Source organism: Chenopodium quinoa, unplaced genomic scaffold (assembly GCF_001683475.1).
Source record: "Chenopodium quinoa cultivar QQ74 unplaced genomic scaffold, ASM168347v1, whole genome shotgun sequence".
NCBI classification, from domain to species: Eukaryota; Viridiplantae; Streptophyta; class Magnoliopsida; order Caryophyllales; family Amaranthaceae; genus Chenopodium; species Chenopodium quinoa.
Window position 1 is genome coordinate 5,109,381 of NW_018743252.1, and position 24,968 is coordinate 5,134,348.

The window sequence follows — 24,968 nt, forward strand, 5'->3', positions numbered from 1 at the left end:
GTTCTTCGTCATTTTTTCCCGATCTCACTGTATATTTTCAAGCATTTAACAATATCATAAAGAGCACCTAATTCCTTTCCATAAATCAATGAATAAACCTAAGCAATAATGAACTAGTTTGATTGATTGTTAAAAAAGAAAAAAAAAATAGTTTGATTGACATTAACCACACCAAAGACAAATTCAACCACCAAGATGAGGTCTCAAGGCATAGCACCTCCATAGATTACATACTTAGGAAAGCCACATCCCACAAATCACAACCTCGGCAAAAAATACTATATACGGTCATTTTTAGATTGCAAATTCGCATGCTTGTTAGTTATTTATGTAGAGAATTCATATTTATTTATACTTCGTTTGTTATATCAAAGTCGTGTCTTAACTTTAGTCTTTTATGACATATCATAGGAGTTCTAAAGTTCTTCATTGAAATACTCGAATTCATTGACCTATGATTTATTAATTAGTTTATTAAATTAGGCATCAACGTTAATGAGAGTAAATAAATATTTTAGAGGGTATAGCTGTTCAAACACTATTTATAAGAATTAAATCATTAAATCACACACGGAGAAGTTTGGAGATATTTAACATCTTATAAATAGGGGCATTTAGGTAAATAAATATTTTAAAGATATAATTATTCTCACACTGTTTATAAGCGTTTTCTCATACTTTTTAAAAGCTAGGGATTGACATTTATGTCGTGTCTTAACTTATGTTTCTCGTACTTTTTTTTTTCTTCAAAAAAGATGGTTTAAAGGCATTTAGTCATTTACTAGTCATACAATCTTGTAGCATTGATAAAAATATTCGAAAACATAAACATCTCTAAGATACATATAATTTGACTCGAGAACTTATATTAGACACATGTACAAGACCAAATTTCATTTTTAGCCACTCTCTTTTTATTTTTTGTGTTACACTCCTTCAGTTTTTTTTAAGGTGTTATGCTTGCTAAAATTAGTTGTTTCTTAAGTTTTACGCATTATATATGGTAAATTATAAGCATTCTAATGTCATACTTGTATTTCTTTTCTCTTGTTTTTCACTCCTACAGTTTTAGGGGTTGTTAAACACTACTAACACTTTTTATCATTAATGCCAACATTTGGTGTGTATGAACGGTCATACCCTTACTACTTCACCACAACCTTGCCACCTCACCAATGACCTGCCACCTCCTACTCACCAACAAGGAGGTGGTGCTTTTTTTGGGCAGCCTACACAACTAGTGGCCAAATCCGGTCCAACCGATGGCTAAACCGATTTCTTGTGCTGGCTCAGCCACCGGTCCGACTTATTACAAAAAAATGAACCCCTGTATTCATTTACTTATCAGATCCAATCAAAGATTACGAGTTGATGATACTGAATTTTATTCAGGGCTCAAAATCTCGAATATGGGGGCCTTTGGGGAAAGAGACGACCTTTACTGGATTCAGCACAATGGATTCAATATGAATAAGACTGCTATACTGTATATCTTGTCCAAAATCTTATGTGGAAAAGACAATGCTTTACTACCATTATAAATCTATGTGCAATGTGAAAACGATCATCAGAATTTAGATCACAGTTATATTTTTAAATCTACAAAGGAGAAACAGCTTGCTTGGCTTCTTCAGAGGAAGACCCTGAGTCAGGCTCCAGTTTGCGGAACAATAGCTTCTGCTGAGGGAGCTGGCCATTTGAATATGCCGTGACCTCTGTATCAACAAGAATGCAATCCTCTTCCTTAAATTCCCCTCTCAATATGCCTTTAGCAATCTCGTTCTCAACATATTGTTGTATGACACGCTTGACTGGCCTAGCACCGTAGTTGGGATCATATCCAAGGCTGCCAAGAAGCTGAACTGCAGCATCGGTCACTTGAATAGACATCTTACGATCTGCAATTCTTGACTGTACTCTTTGCAGCTGGAAGACATTATAAATAGATTATTAGTAAACAAAGAGACAGAAGAAGAGAATAAGAACACTTTCAAGTCTGTTACATATGTGGAAAGAATTAGGAATAAGAGACAAACCTGTAATCGAACAATGCTGTTAATCTGATCACGATCAAGAGGCTGGAAGACTATGTATTCATCTACTCTATTCATGAACTCAGGTCGGAAGATTGATCTGGCCGCATCCATTACTCTCTGCTTTATTTTTTCATATGTTACCTCCTTTGATGTTGTCTCATCATCAGCAGCATTAAGGATGTACTGTGATCCGACATTTGAAGTCATTATGATGACAGTATTGGTGAAGCTCACTGTTCGTCCTTGAGAGTCTGTCACCCTACCATCATCTAGAATTTGAAGGAAAACATTGAAAACATCAGCGTGAGCTTTTTCTATTTCATCAAATAGGATCACGGCATAAGGCCTCCTTCTAACTATCTCTGTTAATTGACCCCCCTCCTCATAGCCCACATAACCAGGCGGAGCACCTATCAGTCTTGAGACGGCAAATTTCTCCATGTATTCACTCATATCAATTCGGACAAGGGCATCTTCAGTGTTGAACAGGTAAGAGGCAAGGGCCTTTGCTAACTCTGTTTTTCCCACACCTGTAGGACCCATGAACATGAAACTAGCAATGGGACGATGTGGATCTGAAAGCCCAGCTCTAGACCGCTGAATAGCCTCGGCAACAGCTGTCACTGCAGGATCTTGGCCCACAACACGTCTGTGTAGCTCTTCTTCCAAATGCAATAATTTCTCTCTCTCCGACTGTTGCAGCTTTGATAAGGGAATTCCAGTCCACTTGCTGACTATTTCAGCAATGTCGGTCCCAGTTACTTCTTCACGTAACATTGACTTCCCAGATTTCATATACTCATCCAATTCTTTTTCAGCACTTTCCAATTGGCGTTGTAGAGAGTTGAGGCTGCCATACTTCAGTTCAGCAGCACGATTAAGATCGTATTCTCGTTCTGCCTGCTGGATCTCAATATTCACCCTGTCAATCTGAATTAACAAAGTTCAGTCAACTTCTTTTAGTCTAAGCCTATTGGTTGCAATGTTTACTAGCACTGCTAGCAAGATAGATCATACAATCATAAGGAATATCACAAGTTCACAACTATTTGTCATCCTAGCAGCCACAAATTTATTTAATTACCAAAAAAAAAAATTATAAAAAAAAGAAAAATTTTACGAATCCAAAGAAAAATATACCTCCTCTTTGATAGACTGAATTCGTGTCATTACAGATTTTTCATGCTCCCATTGCTCAGTCAATTCAGCCTGCTTTTCCTTTAGTAGGGAAAGTTCTGCATCAAGTCGATTAAGCCTCTCCTTTGATGCTTTGTCAGTATCATTTGTAAGTGAGAGTCTTTCCATCTCAAACTTCAATACAGAACGATTGATCTCATCCAGGGCAGTAGGTTTTGATGTAATCTCCATCTTTAATTTAGCAGCTGCTTCATCTACTAAATCAATAGCTGCAGTAAAACATCACTCAGTATGAGCAGTCAATACAATGACACATCAAAACTCATTCTTTCAGTGTATGGACAGGCAGAACAGCTGTAAAAGTTATAAATTGCTGCAGATCCTTAATATATAGAAAGGATTAAAGATATGATCATATTCATTTTGGTTCGAAATCCCATTGTGAAATTCCATTTCACATTGATGTCATTTACTCCTATTTCAAGAAGTACCAAGCAGCATGACATGTACAAACTACTCCAGGGCAAGATCAAATGTCATCACATGCTTTACCACTATAATTCTTAGTCCTCCTTGGTTTCACTATTACTAATGACTATAACACAGAAATAAACTTTCCTAAAATGAACACCAAGTGTTTTATTTTTCTGACATTTAAACAGGTGTAGATTATATTAAAACAAAATGCAGTCGTGAGCTTTTTTGCAGTTTGTTGATTGATTAAGCAAGTCCAAATACATGTGAAGAATTTTGTGACTTGTACAGTTATACTGCCCCTTTTCCATCATTAGTGTCATTCTACCAATCTCCTATGTGTGATCTAGAAAACCTGTACAATGTAAAGAGCTTAAGGATAATAAATCCAAACCATTACAATGCTTGCTTCTTTAGTAGGCTTCATTCTGTCAATCTCATGAATAATGCAACCATGAAAACATTAAGCCAAAAACCTCAAAATACTTCTCAGGCTAAAGTTTTAGTAATTGATAAGACGAAAGTACCCAGGCAGCCGAGTAGCACATGAGCTAGGTTAATACCAAAAATATCTCCTCATAGAGTTGACTATGGAGCTCAAAATAACAAGAAGGCTGAGTAACACGAGTAAACTTCCCTCATAAGCACATAAAAACATCAATGATGGAAAGACTTTTGTCATTCGATAAATTAAAGGACTTTGTTCAATATGTAGCTAAAAACTACTTCTAGGGCCTATGTACTAAACATTGTGATCTCATTAATAATACAATAAGATATAATCATATAAGTTACCTTTGTCAGGTAAGAACCGTCCACTAATGTAGCGATCTGAAAGCATAGCAGCCTCCACAAGAGCACCATCAGAAATCCTAACTCCATGATGCAACTCGTATCTCTCACGCAGCCCACGAAGTATCGAGATAGTATCTTCGACACTTGGTTGGTCAACATAAACCTGTTGAAAACGTCGCTCCAATGCTGGATCTTTTTCAATGTATTTACGATATTCATCAAGTGTTGTAGCACCAATGCATCGCAACTCTCCACGACCAAGCATAGGCTTTAAAAGATTGCCAGCATCCATAGCACCATTTGTGGCACCTGTAGAAAAAAAAATACCAAATTTAAAGTTAAAATATGTTTCAATTCTTCATACATAAAAAAAAATTTAAAAAAATTAAAAAAACAAAAAACAAAATTGATGTATGTCATAAAAAAAATGTTCAAGTAAATAGCCTTTTTGGTAGACCAATAAGAGCAAATTTTTGACAATTGCACAACACATAAAACACTTAGCATAGAAATCTTATGACATACCTCCATTATACGCATAACATAGATAACACATTTGACGTTTTTACACCAAGGATAAACATGCGCAAGCCAATTGCTTTCCAGGATATAATGATTAAAAAGCAAAAAACATAAACAACTCACCTGCTCCAACTACTGTATGAATCTCGTCTATGAAAAGAATAGTTTGACCCTCAGCGTCTGTCACCTCCTTCAATACAGCCTTCAGCCGATCTTCAAATTCTCCACGATATTTAGCTCCAGCAATGAGAGCTCCCATGTCAAGGGAAATTAACTATAACAAAATTTCAATTAAATTATACAGCATTTATCACCACATATCGAACTCTAGAATTAGATATCCTTGTGCCTTACGCTTGAATGCTCAAATGTATGATGGGGCATGGGCCATAGTGAAAGCACGGAAAGCAGAACAGAAGAGGATGAAAAAGGAAGAACATGGGGGAAAAAAAAAGTTTACCTTACGGTTCATCAAAGCTTGAGGAACATCCCCCTCGACTATTCTTTGAGCAAGCCTGTAAATAATATGAAAAAACCAAAATTAAGTAATACAAGATCTAATGGACAAAGATAACACCACTTGTTTCCAAAAGTTTTTAGCATTTACTGAATGCACACAAATTAAGGCAATTGGAGATAGTGCTGATATGGTGAGTAAATGTAAGAAAAGGGTGGATGAAGTAGAAAATTGAGTGTAAAAGGTGGGAAGGTGTAAGAAACTGGTAAATAAAGTAGGAAAGCAAGAGCAAAATGGCGGGTGGGTGTAAGAAAAAGGTGGATAAGTTACCAGAGAGTTAGTGGAAAGGTGTATATATCGTGGGGTAAGGTCATAAAAGGTATTTGCCAAAAATGGAATTGACTCATTGAGTGAAAGCATTAAGAACTTTCTGAAATGCACAAAAACAATAAGTGTTGAGACCTGTAAGAAACAGAGGTGGTAAAATGCATGTCTATCCCACAAAAAAGAAAGCATGTATCATACTGCTTTAACACATGAATTCACAAAAGTCAACTCATAGGGACCTCCCTTAATTCTGAATCACCACCACCACAAAAAGAAGTTAATGCCCACTCACTCCCTATGTAAGACACTTAGGAAAAGGTAGGTCTACAAGGGAAAGGGAATTTTCTGGGAAATGCAATCTGTCAACCAGTCAAGCATTTTTATAGGTAATTATCAAACTTAATAAAAATATGAACATTTGAAAATTATACAAATTAGAAAATGAGGCAATAAAAAGAATGTGATACACAAACGGACTCCAAAACCCTTACATTGCATCTCGTGCAATAAAAAACAGTACAAATCACTTACCCTTCAGCAATCGCGGTTTTACCAACACCAGGTTCACCAATAAGAACTGGATTATTTTTTGTTCTCCTAGATAGAATCTGAATGCATCTCCGTATCTCATCATCTCTTCCGATTACAGGATCAAGTTTACCTTCCCTTGCCATAGTAGTCAAATCTTTTCCATACTTCTCCAGAGCTTCATATTTTCCTTCGGGGTCTGCAGAAATGCAAAGATAAATTTTCACATTTTCTACAAAAGAATTCAAGAACAAGAAGCAAGATAGAGAAGTAGAGAACTATGTCAAAATTCAAAAATGTAACTACTGTATTTTTTTGTTAAAAGAAGTTAGTCCTAGGTCCTGTTAAGCATAATTAATTAAGAATTGAAAAGTTGGTAGAGCTAATAACTCAAATCAAAACCAGATATTTGTACATAATTCAGAGCAAAAAGATTATTACATAGAATTCCATTAAAAAAAATCCCAACGAAAATCTTCAAAACATCCTACAGATCTGCTCATTCACAGACTAACTTAGCTAAAGAATTTAGCTCCTTTAACCATGTTTCCCTAAGTTTTCTCTCGATGAATGTAAAATATAAAACATATTCATTTGGGATCTTGTTTGGTTTATATCCCATGTGGAGATTCACAATGTCAACTTAATCTATAAAAGATAGTTGAAAATATTTAGCTTAATTGTGTGCATTGGAAACTATGAAAAAAGTGAATTAAGGACTAACAATAAGAGATGAGGGGGTACCAAATATTTATCAAGCTAAGCAAATACAGAGATATAAGGTATGGTCTATGGATCTTGGGGGTGAGGGGAGGGGGGAGGGGGACAGGGATTCTCTTTGTTGACCACAAAAGGTAACTCTAACAAGTAGTTTCTTCCAAGAAATGGTGACAAATGTCATTTTCAATCTCAAGTAGCAAAAGAAAAAGGACTGGTCTTGGCACAAGAAATGAACAGCATATAACAACGCACATTTTGTTTGGATTTCCTTAGCCTATGATCCTCAACACACCAATTGCTTCTTCAACTTACCCCATATAACAAAATGTGCATTGTTTAAGAAATGTGCTTTGTGAGTTAACTTAAGAGAACAGAAGGAGAACGAGTAGAAAGGAGTCTCTATAATGGATTACGTTATCATTTTTACTCCTAACCATTCAACAAAACCTGCTTCAGCTATTGTAGAAACATATCAATGACTTACCCAGCTTGTTTTCTTATCTACTCCAATATGTAGCCTAACTAATTGATGTCATATTAATTAAAGCGAAGAGAAACGATATCAGACATTATAATTGGAATAAAAAGCATGTGATGATGGGGGTTTATTGCATGGCAGACTCATATTCTTCATCTTGCATCTCTCCTCCACCATAACCCCCCCCCCCTCCCTCCCTCCTTAGCAAACTTAAGTGAAGATAGTATTATCATATTAAATCCTAAACACGCCATTTTAAAAATTATATAGGCAAATGTTTTGATGAATCATAAGGCGTAACTATTACCTTGGTCAATGACTGACTGCCGTCCCCTTACAGCTTGTATGGCAGATCGTAATGATTTTTCAGAAATCTGAAAATCACTAAATAACTGTTTCCCAAATCTTTTGTCCTGTGCAAAAGCAAGAACCAAATGCTCTACAGAGACAAATGAATCTCCGTACTCTTTCTTGTAATCCCTGGCTTTTTGAATTAGAGCTTCGAGATCTCGTCCCAACATAGACCCAGCAGATTCTCCCAAAACCTGGCAAAGAGATCAACCAGCTTGTCCATAAGAAACACATCTAGTCAAATGATTGCAAAACCTTTATCCACTCTTGAGAACAAGGATACCCATATTTTTTCCTGATGGTTACCACATGCAGACATACAGTACCATATACATAAACTAGTCTTTGGAGATCTAATGGTGAGAGGCTTTCACTATTTTATCAAGGTTCAAATTGCAACCATAAAAGCCATAGAGGGAAAAAGTAGGGAAAAAGAGAGATTTAGTAACATACAGAAACAAAGCAGTTCACCATTTTAAATTCCACCTAACTATTGTATTACAAAAACTAGGCTTGCTCTTTCACAGGATTAATTCACTATAAAGGAACATGGATGATAAAGAAGGCATATCATGTTTACATAGGACTTCCTCAAACCTTTGGTTGTCGTTGTATAAATTTGTCAGTTGCTTCAAGCAAACGTGTATTGTCAACTCCAGCTTTGGAGAAAATGCGGCGAGCAAGTCCATTTTTTTTGCTCCAGAAGGGCCTTCAGCAAATGCTCCGTCTCCACTATCTGGTGCTTGTTCTCTTTTGCCACTTCCGGACAAGAAACAACTGCTTGCCATGCCATTTCTGTGAATTCTTGTTGGGTAATCTGCAAAAATAAAATAGTCCACTTGATCATTAGATAACCTTCTTCAATAAAGAAAAGTGATGAGACGATGAGAGCTAGATGAACTACGAGAAAGATTTGCGTTGCTACTGCATACCCTAGAGCTTGCGGAACTAAAAAGAATGGAGGACAATAAAATTTATAATTTAACTACTTAAACTAGGTTAAGGACAATTATGTGGTAGACCAAAATTATTAATTTTACATGGTATTCTTTCAATATTGACTAATTTCAGAGCTCGATTAGTTACACTTCTAACACATGAATAAAAATATAAAGCATGCAGGTTCACAGGGACTTCACACCATCACCCTTCAAAAGTTAATACCATTAAGGTCATACTGCTCATACAAGTCCCTGTTATAGGATTAAATAGAGGCAGGGATAAAGATGGCTTCCAAATGTATGAGAATGATTTAACATGGTTGATTAGGTAGAAAGATTCGAAGAGAAAAGAAAGAAAGAAAGCAATGGAAAGTTTAAGCAGAGATCAATTTGTAAAGTTTATCAAAACTCAAAAGTATAAGGGTACCATGTATATTTCGAGGTCTTCCATAAAAGACATCTCATAATTAGGAGGGTGCAACAGAGTATATCCTAAAATGATTTTGCATACTGTCTAGGAACTTAATCTCTACATAATATTAGCAGCTAGTGTAAACTAGCCAAAAACAAGGGTTTGAAAGTCTATAGACCTTATAAATCAGCCAATAAAAATAGACATATAGACCTATATAAATCACTAAAAGCCAATATAAACAAACCAAGACATTGACACACAAATCTTTGAATTTAAAAAGCTAAGGGCAAAGGCCGAGCTTAATTTATTTGGTAAAGCAACCAAATGATGAGCTTGTTAACATTGTGACAACAAAAAAGATATTGAAAAACTCATTAATTTTGAAGGAAGAACCCTTTCTCTTCACCTAAAATAAGGTGCTCTAGTCTAATTTTATTCAGGTCAGGTGTCAATCTTTCTAATCTACTTTGATCAAGTTTGATCTGATGTACTGGACTAAAGTATGACAAAAAAATTGACTGTATTTTCGTATTAATGTATAAGGGAAAACATTATCAAGTAAGATTTTGTCACATTCATCTCATTATGTACTTGTACATTTCGTAATTTTCATTAATACACGATAAAAGATGTAGAGTAATAAGTAAATTGTAATTAAAAATCTGATCCAAATGTGTATCATCTAGTCTAATTCTGATAAGAATAGGTAATAAGTATCTATAATAAGTTAGATAGAGCAAATTTCAAGCCTTCTTATACTTGGTTTTGCACTCGGAGAAGGGGGGAGGAAGGAGCTAAAGAACATCATTCTAAATCTCAATTTTTCAACAACAAGGCAACAGGGGTTCCTATCCTAGTCATAAATGATCATGCTAACACCAGACACCAGTAAGAGGAAATTGTGAAGTAGTTGTCTAAGTTATCTAGGGAGTGTAGAATTCCTTGTTTTAATTTAAATCCAAAATAGGCAAGCTAAGAAGGATATTGTACAATAGTGTCCATTGTTCAAAGGAAGAGAATTCAAATTCACCATTCAGTTAATGAATGAAGTCAAAAAGAGGGGTAAGAATCTCAAAATTCATATTGTACAATAGTTTCCATTGTTCAAATTCTTCCATGAGAGTTTTTTAAGGCTCCTTGGTTTGCTTCCTTTCCCTCTATTTCCTCCATCAACTTGTATCCACATTTCACAACATTGCATTAAAAAAGTGATCAAACTTCTCTCGAATAGTGGTAATTATACATAGACTAGGTTCACAACCCCTTCAAAATCCTAAACAAAACCCTTTCAATCAAGTTCTACATGATATCACTATTCACTAGGTACTACTATCCTAGTTTTTAACACCACTCCCCCCCCCCCCCCTCCACCGTAGGAAAAAAATAATAATCACAAACCGCTTTTACACCTCAATTATGCAAGCTTAATTTTCAACAGAGTACCAAAAATCTCTGAGTTCTAGTAAAGGAAAGGGAATGTAAACATAAGGCAAATTATATAATAATAAGATACTATTAAAGTCAACATAATTCTCTTATAAAGTCACCCCACATTCATAAATAAAGTCCCTGATACAAGTCAACCTCATGCTTATATTAAGTCAACATATTACACCGATACACCCTATATACTATTCTTGTTTAATCTAAAATTTCTTACACAAGATAAACATTTAACATGAGCACAATTCTAACAAACAATCAAGTCTACCCTACATTAAAATCGAATATAATACGTAACGAGTTTCGTTATTGTTTTTGGTTTTCAGTTTAATGTGACTAATTCCATTAAACAAATAAACAACCCATATCACATTTAGTTATGTAATCATAAAACCGAAAACTCGAAACTACAGTGATACCAAACGGAACCATAACGAATAGATTAGATAACAAAATGTTAAAATGGGAGGGTAAAAACACCTTACCCTGCTACCACCTGAAGCATCACATCGAACAACAAAAGACCCAGATTTCGAACCCTTTTTAAACTGCCCAGAATTCTTAAACAACAAAAAATTAGTGGAATTTCTACTGAATTTCAGTGAATTTAGGGACTTTAGCGAAATGGGTGTCTTCGAATTGAGCCGAAGCGAGAGAATAGGCTGAGAGAACAACGCATTTCGGACGCCATTTTTGGGTGGAACACGAAGATAAGCTCCTGGAAACGACGTCGTTGCAGTAGCCATGATTGAAGTATAAAATTGGATTATAGAGCTCTGAATTGAAGATTAATGAGAGAAAAAATTGAAATGATGATGCTTTGAGTAGGAATTGAATAAAGGAAGATTGGGAAAATGTGATTGTGGGTGTTTGTGCTTTCTTTTTATTGATTTTCTGAATTGGGATTTTTGCAGTATGTTCCAGTGGTTTCTAGGTGGGGAAAGGAAGGAGATGAGAAAGAGAGTTCAAGAAGGTTGCAATAGTACAAAAAATTGCTTAAAAGAGTACTTCCAAAATCACAATTCTCGGATTTTTGAGGTAGTAATCGGGTCATTAAAAGTAGTAATCGGGTCATTTGAATCAGGCCAATATGAGTAAAGCTCGTTTTAATAGATTGGAGTTTGGCGTTGCATGACTCGAGTCGAGTCATTTTTCATTCTATTGCCGATATGCTTATTTTAATAAGAGATTTTCAAATTGGATAACTAATCGTATTGTCGAGACTAAGGATTATTAGCAAATAATGGTTACTTGGTTAGATTTTCCCAATAAATCTCTAACTTTCCTTCTTTCTAATTTCATTAATAATACTCTCAATGGCCTAAATCGAGGTTTGCACAAAATCCTTTCTGTGAAATGTATAACAAAAATATTGTTTCTGGAAACAGAATTCTCCTCAGTGTGTAAGGCTACTTCGGGTATCAAGATGTCCTAGGTTTGATGTCCAATGTCCGAACGTACTTGAGCTCCGTCCTGCAAGGAGGTCTGAGAGCTACGCCTGCAAGAAAGAGAGCGTAAGCTAGATGAGGGTTGACTCGGGAATGCCCCTTTGACGCTCAAGTCAGTGAAATGTACTTTCTAGAGAGAGAATGAGAGAGATTAGAAAAAATCACCATCATTAATCATTATCTTGCTATTTATAAATGTACTTTCAGGTGGCAAAGTTGTACTTTATTGGACTAATAAGGGATAAATCTGTACTTTGTGATGATAGATTAGTGGATAGTTAATGATGATTAGCTTGATCATAGAGGGGTATTTTCGTCATTTCAAGTATATTGGGCTTAGGACATGGATTAGGCCCAAACAAATATCAAAGGGTGAAAAAACAAAAATCAATGGTTAAAGTGGTATGTTGAAAAGACAAAAGGTCAACAAGGTGAAGAGATCAAAACCTTAATAATCAAGGAAAGAAGAATAATTTGTGTTTTCATATTTTAGGCAAGGTAGGTTTTTTTTTTTTTTTTTCTTTGGGATTCAGTGCACCTCTAACTCTCAAAGTAAGGAGAGCACAAAATTACTATATGTGTAATTTGAATCCACTACTGATAGCACTTGAATGGGTATTAAAAAACTGGAAACCAACTCATCTAGCTATATTTTGTATAATAATTACTACAATTCAATGTATAAATCTTGCATTTTCTTGGTGTAGGGCAAGCCGTGGCCCAAGGCCCGCCTCTATATCCGTCGTTGGTCATAACTACATATTTATATGGGTAAATCATGTAAAGTATAGAATACTAATAAAAACTCTTGGATCACCTAAAGAATAAACATATATGGCCATATGGGGCAGTTTATGTATTTTTGATAATTACTTCTTCTACTGTGGTATGAGATGTCATACATTCATTTTATGCATTCGAATTCAATCATCGTATGAGTGACATTAATTTATTTAATTTACTAGATTGGGTAGCTCTCGAATAAGTTTTTTTTAGGGTATTAGGAAGAAGTAATAAGGAAATCCGTTCGATATTTAATCCAAAACAAGTAAAATTATGAAAGTGAATCAAATGTCAAGTAGTAAAGTATTATGTAAATTAAAATAAATTTCGTAGCATGTGATGTTTTAATGAACTATTTTGGAGTGAAACATGTTAGTGTAATTCATTCCTACTAGTGTGTATGCACTTGAATTTGCCGATTACGTGTTTTTTTTTTTTTTTTTTTTTTTTTTTTTTTTTTTTTTTTGCAATAATCTATTCATTACTAACCTTGTGTTATTGTGATGACCCATTCATTAGACTTTTAATAATTGGTGTCGTAAAGAAGTTAATTTAGGAAGAGATTCTTTGCATGAGTTCAGCATCAACATATTTGGGACGTGTGATTAAGGTTATCTAGTTTATGTATCTCTTCTAAGTTGTTTATTTTGATTTCATTTGTTTGGATTATTGTTTTGCAATACGCTTGATTTTTGGTATTTTTAAAAGTTGGTTTGGTTTGATTAGGGCCATGAATGCTCCAACTTGTAATAAAGTTATCTAAATTTATTTTAGATTTCTAATTTGATTTAAAAAGTTTGTTTGTCCACTTCATAACTTTGGTAAAAGCCTCAACTGTATGATAGCAGTATTAACCTAGTAGTTCTTTTAAATATTTTCAATGGAAAAGATTTTAAAGTAAGAGAATTATTAGGCTATGTGTAATCACCTTATTTCACAACCTTATTATTATCAAGTCAGAACAATTAAAAAAAAATAATTAGATCATATTAGATTAGATTAAACAAGTTCATATATATCAAAGTTTTTCGGTTATTTGCTAAATAAATTTACTTTTATAGTGATAAATAATTTTAAAATTACATATCTTCAAAATACACATTAATACAAATATATTTCCTTTTTTTTATATAGTTGCAACAGTTTGACTTTTACACTATTCATGTGTTCCACTTAGACTAGCTCTGATGATCTATAGCTATGTAAGAATATAGTCATCATGTGGGATCCTGTAAGATTCGTCTCGATTTATACTATTTAAGTATCAACCGTAATAATTTTTACGAATGGATAATTAAAGATATTAACGATTTAAATCATGCATCGGCAAGCATGAAAAGAGAAGTGTTGCAACTATAAAGAAACAGAGGAAATAATAAGATCCTATTTGATAAAAAATTTCCCTGTAAATCAGCGTATATTTAAGGTCAAAATTTAGCCAGAGTAGACAATCAAACTAGATCAACTAAGAAATAAATTCAGATAAGAAAAATAAGCTCAAATCAGATGAGATAAGTAAAAGTTAAGTGAACTAAACATACCTTAAAGTGATAATGTTAGAGACTCTTTACTTATCCCTAAACTTGCCCCTTTCACAAAGAGAAGGTATTCTGTGAGACCGAACACTCACCGTGAATCTAGTCTATAGTAATAAAATTATATTATTATAGTAGAATTTGACATTTTCATATCAAATTCAGTTTTCCATATCAAATTTGACTATTTTTTACATCATATATAGGTGATTAGGGGATTTTTAACCCCGTCACGTGGACCAATTGAACTCTGCCACATGTCATCCACGTGGACCAACTAGAGTCCGCCACGTGTTACCTCGTGAGAGGTCTAAGATGGACTAATCAGGCCACGACATGTGGCAGACAGATTGCTAACTAGGAAAGTGGCCTTTAATGGCCCAAATTCCTAGTCAAGCCCAGTCAGTCCTAGATTTCTAAAACCTAGTACTAGGCACGCAATTCAAGACCTTATAAAGGGAGATGTTCCCCCTTGGGAACAGAAGATTCAAAAATTATTATACACACGTGTACATTAATTGCTGAGCATTAACTCCAACTTTAATTGCACTACTTGAGAGCTAAGGCTCAGATTTTGAGGTTATCTCAAATAACCGAATGATCACTTCTCTCCTGAGAGGAGTCTGATCTCCCTTTACATTATGCACTTTTTACATCTGAACACGTTCTAACTTGATCGTTGGAGGCACAACTCCTACCCACAGGAGTCTCCGTTGTTTTACAAGTACAGGCGTTCAGAGGCCAGTCTTGGTGTTGCAACTCTCCCGCAAGATATCCAAAAAACCCTGAAACATTTGGCGCCGTCTATGAGGAGAGTACTTCTAAGATGACTTCACAAGAATATATACCGCCTCTTAATGAGAGACGGCCTATGGCCGACGTCCAGGTCTATACAAACCAGGATACAGATGACGACTATGAAGTCGACACACACACGACCCTTGACGGGTCCCTAAGGACTAGGCGCATCCGTCCCATCGAAAGGAGGGAACGGAATGACGAACAGGCGGGCCCTAGTGAACCAGTCGGCCAGTCGACTGGTCAACCCCAGGTGGCCGAAGCTTCCATCCCTATCACCAAAAACGAGCTCATGACTCTCATAACAAGTTTCAAATGGGAGATTAAGGACCTAATTAACAAACTGACGGCTATTTCCACCAGGGAACAATCGGCCAAAAAGCCCTCTCATTTCGGGAGGAATTAGTCGGTCAAAGACCGAGAGGCCACTCCTTACCCTAAACCTAGGGAGGGGCAGAGACCATTGATAAGTTTGGCTAAACTCCGGTTCCCTGAGCCAAGGAAGAGGAAGGCCATTCGGCATGTACAGCTAGATGGTTCAAAGAAAACTTATTCTGATACCCGGATGTTAATAAAGTTGAAGAAGAACATGCAACTGTCGAAGTCAACTTCAACGTCGAACTTGCAAGACAACTTTCAGAATACCTCAATGAGGTATTCACAATCAAACTGAGATAACCAGACAGGCGGCATGTCCACTCACTCTAGTCCTCAGATGCTCCATGCAGCCCCGTATGCGCACGCGGTGTTGGTTTACACAGACCAACCAATTAAGCGGCCAATGACAACCATGGAATCATCCGGCCGAATGATCAAATGAGCGATTGAAATTCAAAGCCTTGAAATTTCTTTTGAACCAAGAAACGCAGTGAAGGGACAGGCGGTTGCCGACTTCATTGTCGAAAGAAAACCTTGACCAGGTTTGGAAGGTATATGTGGACGAGAGCTCTACCCTGAACGGTTGTGGTGCAGGCGTCATATGTCAGTCTCCTGAAGGAGACAAGTATGAGTATGCACTACAATTCAAGTTCCAATATGAAGCCCTATTAGCCGGCATTCGCATGTGTAAAGCGACTAGGGCAAGGAAAGTGGATGCCTATTCTGATTCACAATTGAATGTTAGCCAATACCATGCATGGTGACTGTGAAGCCACACATCCGGCAATAATCAAGTACTTACAAGCGGTCAAAGAAGAGGCTGGGACCCTTGATGAATTTCATCTAAGTCAGGTGCCCAGGTCCGAAAACAATCAAGCGGATGCTCTCTCCAAACTTGCATCATCCGCCTCCTGTGATACACCTAGGTCTGTCTTTTGGGAAATTATGGAAAAAAGAAGTATTGAAGAAGATCCCATTGGAATACTAGACCGAGGCTCAACCTGGATGGACGGCATCCTGGCTTACTTAACAGACGACACCTTGTCGGATACCTACCCAGAGATGGTCGCAATGAAAAAGCGTGCGGCAAATTTTGAAATCCACAATGGAGAGCTTTTCAAAAAAGGCTATCTCCAACCTTTTTTGAAATGTGTTACCCCAGAGAGGGGACGAGAGGTCTTAGAAGACTTGCATTTGGGCTTCTGCGCCTCCCACATAGGCGGCAGGACCCTAGCAAAGAGAGCCAGGCGGCAAGGTTACTTCTGGCCTACCCTAAAAGCATATGCCATGGAGATGGTGAAAAAATGTGACAAGTGTCAAAGGTTTGGGAAGCTCATACACCGTCTGGCCACTGATCTGACGGCCATCCATAGCCCAGTACCATTCGCCAAATAGGGCATGCACATTATGGGTCCGTATACGCCTGCTACAGGTGGACGGAGGTATATTTGGTTACTGCCGACTACTTCACCAAATGGGTAGAGGTGGAGGCAGTCAAAGGCATTAAAACAAAAGATGTTATCTCCTTCATCTTGAGAAATGTCATCACTCGGTATGGGGTACCCATGTCTATGGTCTTTGACCAAGGGATCTCTCACTGCTTTGCATCAGTCGGTCGTCCCCAAGTAAATGGCCAGGTTGAAGCCTTCAACAAGTTAATATCTGATGGCATCAAAAAGAAAATTGAAAGAGCTGGTGGCCTATGGGCTGACGAGGTACCGCACGTTCTGTGGGCCATCAGGACGACTGAAAAAGGGGCGATTGGTGAAACTCCATTTCTCATGGTTTATGGGGCATAAGCTGTTTTGCCTATTGAGCACTATGAGACGACTCTTCGAGTTATGTTATATGATGAGGAGGCTAATTGGGAGGCCATGCGGCTAGCACTGAACACTCTTCCAGAACGCAGGGGCAATGCTGCCCTACGCCATGAGATCTACCGTCTGAGAATGACGAGAGCCTACAATAAAAGAGTGCACAAGCGGCCCCTAAAAGTGGGGGACTTTGTATTGCGAAAAATGGAAGCAACCAGTAGGGCCAATGAGCAGGGAAAACTGACTCCCAATTGGGAAGGCCCCTACCGGATCTATGAAGAATTAAGAGGCGGCACCTACCGCCTGGAAACACCAGATGGCAGGCAGCTAGCCAGAACTTGGAACGTAGACAACTTGAAAAAGTACTATTTCGAAGACTTGTAAATAAAAGCATATCAATAAAAGCATATCAATAAACAGACAACCATCTTGTTATTTTCCTACTACTCCAACATGAGTAGAAAATAAGCTAAGTCATGCAAACTTAGCAGCTATGTGTTGTTCTACCCAGAACAACTTGAGGCCTATGGCCGGATGATCTAAGTCAGGCCTATGGCCTGACGATCAAAATAAGGCCTATGGCCGGATATTTTTAAAACAATACGCCTGTCCCTAACATGAGCAGGCGTCCGGCGACATCCATTTGGGTGAATTCGTCGCAGAGAGCATCTCCCATTTGAGTGACACATTGCTCTGTGAACTGATCAAATGAGACAAAGATAACAAAGACTACCGACTGCTCTAAAGACATGCGGTAGTCTGTAATATCTAAGTCGGATGCCGACAGTTGTTTCTCAGGGGCAACAAAGTTGGAAAATTTGAGGATATAAACTAACGTTCCACACTTAGCAGCTAATTGAGTAAAAAGCTAAGTCTAAAGCTTAAGTACTTGTGAGGAAACAACATGCGGCAAACATCTGTTTGTTTCTTCTATTTACTCAAACTAAGGTGACAAAGATTGATTAATCCCAAAGGTTAACTCATAGTCGCTCGACCTAGCTAACTTAAAATGGAACCTAAACGGTACAAATGAAGCCGCATGTCCTTTTGATAAACAGACAACATTCGGCCACTATTCTCATTTAGGTTGGAAAAGCAATTGAAGCTACCGCCTGTAACTCAACAGGCGGTTGCTACTTTGGTTAAACATCCCGTTTGGCGCCTGTTTCTGTACAGGTATCATACAAACGGACAATTTATAATCAATAAAATAAACTAACTACAAAACTTAGTAGCTAAGCATGGTTCGTCTAACAGAACTATATTGAGGTCGAGAGCCGGATCATGCTGAGTGTATGACCATCTATTGGCCATCTGTCCGCCTGGTTTGGGCAATCACCATAGTGATTGATTAACTTAGAAATCAGCCATACACTTTAAAGTATCAAACACTTCCAAGTCAATCCATCAGCCTTTGAAAACCAGGCGCACAGCCGCCCAGGGGCAAAAACAGTCGGTATACCAAAACAGTCGGCATATGGAAAGTATTCAAAGCATTCATACAAAAAGTCAAGCCATACTTAGCAAAATTTAGGAAATGCAAAAATTCAAAGCAAAGTGCAAATTGGAAAATCCGACAAAACTGCCGGATGATTCATATAGACAATCGGTCAGAAAATCGACAAGAGTTGAAATTGTTAATAAACCCCGACCCCCTTGATCGGGTAAAGATACAAAACAAGCGGCACGCAGGCCGAAGAAAGTTGACATAAAAAAGAGAGGGGAAGCTTAAGCAGCAGGGGGGTTGTTCAGTATCAGCAGCCGCATCCTTTTGCTCCTCAGCCGGCCGCTGTTCTTTTTCCTTATCCTCCCTGTCCTCCTGATCATCTTGGTCCGACCCCCCGGATGCAGAATCAGACGACTCGACCTCCTCTTCTTCTCCACCCTGGCCTTGGCCCATGATCTTGGCATTATATTCCTGGGTGCAGGCAGTAAACTGACTCTTCTAGCCTTCATAGCTGGAGTCCGGGAAAAGAGCCGTCCAGGTCATCTCCATGATGATGTTGCAGTAGTCCATCATGTCTTTGACCAAGGCCTGCTTTTCCTCCTCGGCTCTGGAAGTGTATTTTTGGCAAGCTGGTTTTCCTAGTTGGCCAATCGCTGCTTCAGCTTACCCACTCGAGACCGGAGGCCGTCTGCTTCCTTCTCCGCCTCTTGAAGAGGATCGAGCTTGGCCTTGAGGTCCTTGACCTGCTGTTCTAGCTCAGAGACCCGCTTCTTCGCAGCGTCCAAGTCGGCCTTGACCTGCTGGTTGGCGGTCGCCTGTGAATATAGTATGTCAGTTGTCAATATTTCATTTTGGGCAATCTGAAACATGGCCTTATCATGAGAAGAGGCGAAGCGAGCATTCACAGCCTTTACCTCCTTGGTCTTCTCGCTGATGGGCCTGCGAATACCATGCACTCGCAGCATAGACTGCACTCGGCCAGAAAACAGACGTCAGTGACAGGCGACTCACAAGTTATATAAACAAATAGAAAATTTTTACAAGTAAACCTCAGCAAGAAGAGCGAGGATGGCATCCAGGTTGAGGGTGTCGACTCCTCTGACCGCCTCCCTATCCTCAAGGGAGACGACTTTCAGCATGGACTTGGCCAGCTGTACAAGATCCGGCCTTTTAGAGGCATCTGCACAATCAACACCCTGTAAGTACTTGGTGTAAATTCGGCCAATAGACCGACTGCTTTTAGAGGCGCTAGACAACTGCTGATTGAATTTGACCCTCAAAGGGTAAGGGAAAAGAAACAAGTCTTTGATACCTTTAGCAGCCGCCTTCTTCTCCTTCTCTTTCTCAGGCCGACTGCCCTCAGGGACGGCTAGGGATTTTGGAGGTGGGTTCATCCATGGCCTTGAGGCCACGTGCTTCCTGGCCCTCCTAGGAGTCGTCACATCACCAGCCGCCTGTTTCCTAATTTTTGGATATGGCTGTGAGGAGGAGGAAGGCTTTGCTAAGTTGCCTTGCAACAATAACCACAATAAGTAAGAAGCAGGTGATAGTAAAGCTAAATGAGACTTATTCAAAGTTGAAAGAAGCTCACCTTGGCGCCTGCAAAGCAGGCGACACTTCAGCCGCCGCTTGCCCAGGATGGCCGAGCGGTACTGGGCAACAACTTTCTTCGATGCCGAGAGCTTTTCCATGGCTTTATCTGCAAAAGATGAATCAAAGAGTTAGTTTGACACAAAATCAACCAAGTTTTACAAAACACTTGAACATGCGGCCACCTACCTCTCGGCATCTCTTCGCTGAGGCCACAGGTGGCCAGATATGTCCCATTGTATAGCCAGTTTTACTTGGGATTATAATTTTGAGGAATGAACTCCCTCGCCCCAGTCTCGGGGTGCGCTTGGATATCCACTTTGAAGAGGCCTTTGTCAAGGATCTCTCTGGCTCTACGAGGAACAGGCGGCAGCTCAGATCCGCCTGTTAGGAAAGGTGGGTTCTTGTTCCACCTGTTAAACTTTTTATTCCTGACCGTGTCAGGGTTGGAGACAATGTAGAAAGTGTTCCTCCAATCTTTCCACTTGTTCTCCTTCCCCAAAGTCATCATATAGCCCTTGTGGCAAGACAATTGGTACCAGCCGGTCTTGCTTGTTTTTGGGGTCCGGCTGAGGTAGTGCATGTGGGCGAATGCTTCAAAGCTGGGGTCTACTTAATGCATTTCGCAGCCGGTAACATAGCCTAATATGTTGAACCAAGAGTTTGGGGCCAGTTGCCAGACACTCAGTTGGTATCCGTCCAAGATTCGCTCCACAGCCGGATGTAAAGGAAATCTTAGGCCTGCCTTAATAGCCGCCTCATAGCAGCCAAAACATGCGTCCCCATAGCTGGACTTCTCTGGCCAGACTACAGTGTCCTCGGCATCCGGCGTACATAGGACATAACCATGCCCCATGACATGGTCAGCTCTGAAGCTCACAATTTTGTCCACCATCATCTTCCACCTGCCTGCGGGAACATGATGATGTAGGCGGTATACTGCTCTCAGCGGGTAGAAGACGGCTCCGCCCAATTTTCACCCAATTTTACTAAGAGGGATTCTCTTGCTGTCTCTAGCCGAGAGTGCCTCTCTTCAGAGTCGTCAGAGAACTTATTGGAGGTACTTGGCTTAGAGTCGTTGCTTGAGCTCTCGGACCTAGCGTCCGCCTGATGGGCTAGATCAACAAAGCCCGGCATGTCATTTTGAGCCTCCTCCCTTGATTCTTCTAAAATGGAATCACTAGGGTGCTGGGGGCACCATGCCGCACGTCAGATAATTCACTGACAAGCGCATAGAAGGAGGAGCCGTTTGAGTTTGTCACCCTTGCAGTTCTCTTAGTTCTGGCCATGGTGTCCTGCACAGACACATAGACAGTCGGACTTGGGGCAGTTCGCAAAGGGTGATCCAGCAAGGGGCAGCCGACACTCCTAATTCTAGATTCAGCCGTCCCTGGTGACCGTCTGATCACTAACCTAGGTCGTGCCGTTTGCTTTTCGGAAACCATTTCAAAAGAAAAAGAAACAAAGAGAAAGTACGAAAGAAAAACAGGCGGTTACCTTTAGTCTGTGAAGATGAGGGTGCTTGAAAAATCTGCAGCAGGCGGTCTGGTAGCAGGCGACAATCGTTCTTTCTAAGAAAAAGATAAAGTTCTCAAGTCAAGAGTTCTGTTTGAATTTTTTGGAAATATCCAAAAATGATCGGGACATGCCTTATTTATAGTGGGGTGAATTTCCAGGGACAGTAAAAAAAAAACGGTAAAAACCGTTGGCCAATCAAAGTGTGACATCTGTCATAGGCGCCACATGGCAAGCCACATCACCCCTGTGAGGGGCAAATGATTAGGGGATTTTTAACCCCGCCACGACCAATTGAACTCTGCCACGTGGACCAACTAGAGTCCGCCAAGTGTTACCTCATGAGAGGTCCAAGGTGGACCAATCAGGCCACGACACATGGCAGACAGATTGCTAACTAGGAAAGTGGCCTTTAACGACCCAAATTCCTAGTCAAGCCCAATCGGTCCTAGGTTTCTGAAACTAGTACTGGGCACGCATTTCAAGACCCTATAAAAGGGAGATGTTCCCCCTTTGGAACAGAAGATTCAGAAATTATTAAACACACGTGTACATTAATTGTTGAGCATTAACTCCAACTTTAATTAATTGCACTACTTGAGAGCTAAGGCTCGAATTTCGAGGTTATCTTAGATAATCGGATGATCACTTCTCTCCTAAAAGGAGCATGATCCCCCTTTACATTCTGCACTTTTTACATCCGAACACGTTCTAACTTGATCGTCGGAGGCGGAACTCCCACCCACATGAGTCTCCGTTGTTTTGCAAGTACAGGCGTCTAGATGCCAGTCTTAGTGTTGCAACTCTCCAGCAGGACATTCAAAAAACCCCGAAACAATAGGTATTTTTTATATCATATTTTGGCATTCTAATATCAAAAGTTGACTTTTTAAAATTAGAATTTTATATTTTACATTAGATTTTTAATTTAAGCATCAAATTTGATATTATTATATTAGATTTTGGCTTTTTCATATAAGATTTTATTTAATTTAGTTTAGATATTTATATATCCAAATTTGACATTTGATTATCAATTTTTGACTTTTTAAAATTTGAATTTATTAACATTCTAATATATGATATCAACACTTCAGTATCTTATTCCAACATTTCATTATAAACACTTCAATATCTAATATCAACATTTTAACATATGATATCAACACTTCAATATATGATATCAACATAACGCTAAGATATAACTTAAATATATATTAAGATAATATTGTACTAAGATATAATCCCCTACAAAGAACCCTCATCCTCATCCTCATCATCACCATCATAAACATAACCAAGTGCATCAATAAGAAGAAACGAAACATAAGCATCACTATCTCCTTCTCCGCCACCACCTCCTCCATCTCCACCATTATTTTCAAGCAGTAACTTCCCATTACCATTGTCGGAACCACCATCATCGAGACGAGGCGAAACATTCACCTCTAAAAAACGAACATCATCATTTGGAATCATCACCATAGATTCCGAGTTATATGATTTGACGACAAATCCAAATTTATCTTTCTTCCTATGGGTCGAATTCATGATTTTACGTGACGCTTTGGTTTGAGAAAACATAGAAGTCCCACAATGGAGGATGAAACTGAAGGTTCATTGATGGGTAAGATTGGTCTCATTCAATGCATTATTGTGGATGTATGGAAGATTGGAGCTCGAAGAAGCAACTGACATGGCGGTTGTGTTAATGATGATCAATGATTTTTCGAATTTTATGTAGAAATTGGGGAAGAATGATTATTTAAAAGTTGATGAAAATGGGAGAGAAAAAGATTTAGAGAGAGGAAAATGAGGTGCATGGAAATGGTTTACTAACACAATACTTTTCTTTTTGCAAAAGCTAATCTCATACTATTCACATTCATATGTGAAATACATTGTACTCAATTGCTCATCTACACATACAATTGCTTATTCAATATTTTTTTGTTTGTTTGTTTTTTTTTTTTTTTTTTGTAAGAAAATTCATTTCTCACTTTTTACTTTTTATTTACCCTATGTCATATATAATACCCACTACCTACCAAATAATACTCATTTGTAATACTTGCAATAATTTGACCTATGAATCATTTATATAATTACTTTACTAATATATAAAAATTTGAGTTGCCATCTTAAATATTTTTGGATTAGTCTTTATGTATATTTTCATTATATATATCAAATTTTTAACTTCTTTTTAATGAATGATTACAAATATTAATGATCAAAGTTGTGAATTGACTCGTTTACCAGTCAAATTTTTGTGATTAATTGTGAAAAAAAGAGATTATAATACTCCGCAAGTAACACTATAATACCAACTATCACACCATAAATTAAGAAATTAACAAAAAATTCCTTAAATATTATGCCAATCAAAATGTGTCAACTAATTGGATACAGAGAGGCCAAAAATTTATTTATGTTGTTATCTTATGTCTAATATCTTATTTTATAGAGTTTTACATATTTATAACTATAATAATAAAGTAATAATAAAATTATCGAAAGCAAGCAAATCATTAGCCAATAATCATAAATATTTTCCATTTCTCACTAAAAACATACAAATATAAAACCTTAAACCTTCCATAAATTAATTAGATTTAATTAAAGAAATTTGAATCTAATGCTTGTCCATAAACATAGGAGAAAGAAAGGTCTAAAATGAGCAGAATTTCTCCCTCACTTCCCTCTTTCCAACTTCCCCCAATCTCGAGGTCAAACCCCTTTGCCGACGGCCCCCGATCCAACCAACCGATCCAAACACGGCATTCCATTTCAATCTTATTGACTTTTTACTCTAAATCTCACCTTTCCCATTAATTGTTTAATCATACATTTTTATTTTATTTATCTATTAATTAATTTTTCATACATTTCAATTTATTTAAATAATAAATACATCACGAAATCAATTTATAAATTTTTTTTATAAAAAATACAGTTAAGAAAAAAAAAAAAAATACCCCGAAAGAACGAGGAAAATTAAACAAACAAAATATCATTATTTTTGTTTCCTTTTTT

The 24,968-nt window shown here is 37.9% G+C and overlaps 1 protein-coding gene across 1 annotated transcript; it reads right to left on the bottom strand.

Moving 5' to 3' along the window:
- Positions 1 to 1,418: 1,418 nt before the first annotated feature.
- Positions 1,419 to 11,671, bottom strand: LOC110735079 (chaperone protein ClpB3, chloroplastic-like). The gene is given in 11 exon segments (XM_021915215.1): positions 1,419 to 1,926; positions 2,037 to 2,966; positions 3,177 to 3,442; positions 4,443 to 4,751; positions 5,088 to 5,238; positions 5,425 to 5,479; positions 6,280 to 6,475; positions 7,782 to 8,019; positions 8,423 to 8,518; positions 8,520 to 8,642; positions 11,110 to 11,671. Coding segments are annotated over 11 exon segments (2,952 nt in total). The 5' UTR covers positions 11,371 to 11,671; the 3' UTR covers positions 1,419 to 1,599.
- Between the last annotated feature and the right edge of the window lie 13,297 nt (positions 11,672 to 24,968).